Here is a 2,500-nt window from a genome sequence, read left to right as displayed (position 1 = left end):
TCGTGCCCACACCACCCCCCATACACTTGATGATGTCGTGCCCACACCACCCCCCATACACTTGATGATGTCGTGCCCACACCACCCCCCATACACTTGATGATGTCGTGCCCACACCACCCCCCATACACTTGATGATGTCGTGCCCACACCACCCCCCATACACTTGATGATGTCGTGCCCACACCACCCCCCATACACTTGATGATGTCGTGCCCACACCACCCCCCATACACTTGATGATGTCGTGCCCCACACCACCCCCCAGTACACTTGATGATGTCGTGCCCACACCACCCCCCATACACTTGATGATGTCGTGCCCACACCACCCCCCATACACTTGATGATGTCGTGCCCACACCACCCCCCATACACTTGATGATGTCGTGCCCACACCACCCCCCATACACTTGATGATGTCGTGCCCACACCACCCCCCATACACTTGATGATGTCGTGCCCACACCACCCCCCATACACTTGATGATGTCGTGCCCACACCACCCCCCATACACTTGATGATGTCGTGCCCACACCACCCCCCATACACTTGATGATGTCGTGCCCACACCACCCCCCATACACTTGATGATGTCGTGCCCACACCACCCCCCATACACTTGATGATGTCGTGCCCACACCACCCCCCATACACTTGATGATGTCGTGCCCACACCACCCCCCATACACTTGATGATGTCGTGCCCCACACCACCCCCCAGTACACTTGATGATGTCGTGCCCACACCACCCCCCATACACTTGATGATGTCGTGCCCACACCACCCCCCATACACTTGATGATGTCGTGCCCACACCACCCCCCATACACTTGATGATGTCGTGCCCCACACCACCCCCCATACACTTGATGATGTCGTGCCCACACCACCCCCCATACACTTGATGATGTCGTGCCCACACCACCCCCCATACACTTGATGATGTCGTGCCCCACACCGCGCTTATGTCTCTTTTTCCGTTTGTTTCAGTCGGTGAACCAGCTGGCGATGGAGACCAGACGGGTGATGAAAGGAAGTCACTCGCGTAAAACAGCTGCCTTTGTCAGGGTGAGAAGTGCACAACATGCACACGCACATACACACACACACGCACACGCACACGCACACGCACACACACACAGATAGATAGATAGATGCTTTATTGTTGTGTCATGCACCAAAGGTGCCCCGCCCACATGGACTTATAGGACACACCATACAAACCATTGCGTCAGTATTGCATTGTGTACAAGAAACAGTTTTTCTTTTTTCTTTTTTACACAAAACATTCTGCCTTTTTTCCCACGCTTTGCATAAAAAGTCTGCTACAGCAAAGATACCTTTCCTAAAACAAAATTCCAACTTTTCGTAGTTCTCTAACCAGAAAAAGTTAACACAGATGGTTGTCATTTTACAAAATAATACATGTCTTAGTTCTTCATATAATGGGGCAGTAAAACAAAAAAAAATCATTTTCAATTTCTTTCAAATCACACAGTAAACATACACTGTCCTCCTCAGGAGTACCAATGAATCTACCCGTTTCTAAAGCACACACACACACACTACTCTGACAGCTGTTATGGCTGTACTGTAACCCTGTTATTTTAATGAAGACCAGCATTGCAGCGCTGACGGTCATGATGTTATCAGTGATACTATCGCTGCCTGTGGATGCCATCATGATAATGTGCTGCTAGATGCCGCCCCCCGTGCCAAGCTATCGCACTAATGTGATGTAGAGATGTGATGTTGTCCAGCTGGAAGACTGATCGTGACACTTAATCACTTCAGTTAGTATCAGATCAGTCATTAGTTGATTAGTTTGATATGTAAGCTAAAAGTTGCTCTGTCTTTCTGTCAATTTCTCTCTCTCTCTCTCTCTCTCTCTCTCTCTCTCTCTCTCTCTCTCTCTCTCTCTCTCTCTCTCTCTCTCTCTCTCTCCTCTCTCTCTGCCCTGCCTGTCTCTGTTGTCTCATGCATCTCCAGAGGTTATTAGTTATTTATTTGAAATTATGAAAGAGTATTTGAAGTGGTCAAACTACAGTAGCATTAGAATACATGTTCAGGAGAATTGTCCATAAAACCTAATGGTCTCGGATATGTTTCATAAAGTCTCTCTCTCCCTCTCTCTCGCTCTGTCTCTCTCTCTCGCTCTCTGTGTCTCTCTCTGTCTCTGTATCTCTGTATCTCTCTCTGTCTCTCTCTCTCGCTCTGTCTCTCTCTCTCTCTCTCTCTCTCTCTCTCTCTCTCTCTCGCTCTCTGTGTCTCCTCTCTGTCTCTGTATCTCTGTATCTCTCTCTGTCTCTGTCTCTCTCTCTGTGTCTCTCTCTCTCTGTGTCTCTCTCTCTATCTGTCTCTCTGTCTCTCTCTGTCTGTCTCTGTCTCTCTCTCTCTCTCTCTCTCTCTCTCTCTCTCTCTCTCTCTCTCTCTCTCTCTGTCTCTCTCTCTGTCTCTCTCTCTGTCTCTGTCTCTCTCTCTCTCTCTCTGTCTCT

The 2,500-nt window shown here is 49.0% G+C and overlaps 1 protein-coding gene across 1 annotated transcript in view; it reads left to right on the top strand.

Moving 5' to 3' along the window:
- vps35l (VPS35 endosomal protein sorting factor like) overlaps positions 1–2,500 on the top strand; it is a gene marked incomplete at its 3' end in the record, with an annotated part of 249,115 nt that overhangs the window by 25,653 nt on the left and 220,962 nt on the right. The window contains exon 25 of the mRNA XM_079491895.1: positions 996–1,074. Coding sequence (XP_079348021.1) covers positions 996–1,074 — 79 coding nt within the window. The remainder of the gene's footprint in view (positions 1–995; positions 1,075–2,500) is intronic.

The sequence above is a fragment of the Electrona antarctica genome (assembly GCF_951216825.1).
Source record: "Electrona antarctica genome assembly, chromosome: 22".
Classification (NCBI taxonomy): Eukaryota; Metazoa; Chordata; class Actinopteri; order Myctophiformes; family Myctophidae; genus Electrona; species Electrona antarctica.
Note: the sequence above shows the minus strand (reverse complement) of the source record. Positions and strands in the feature narration are given on the sequence as shown.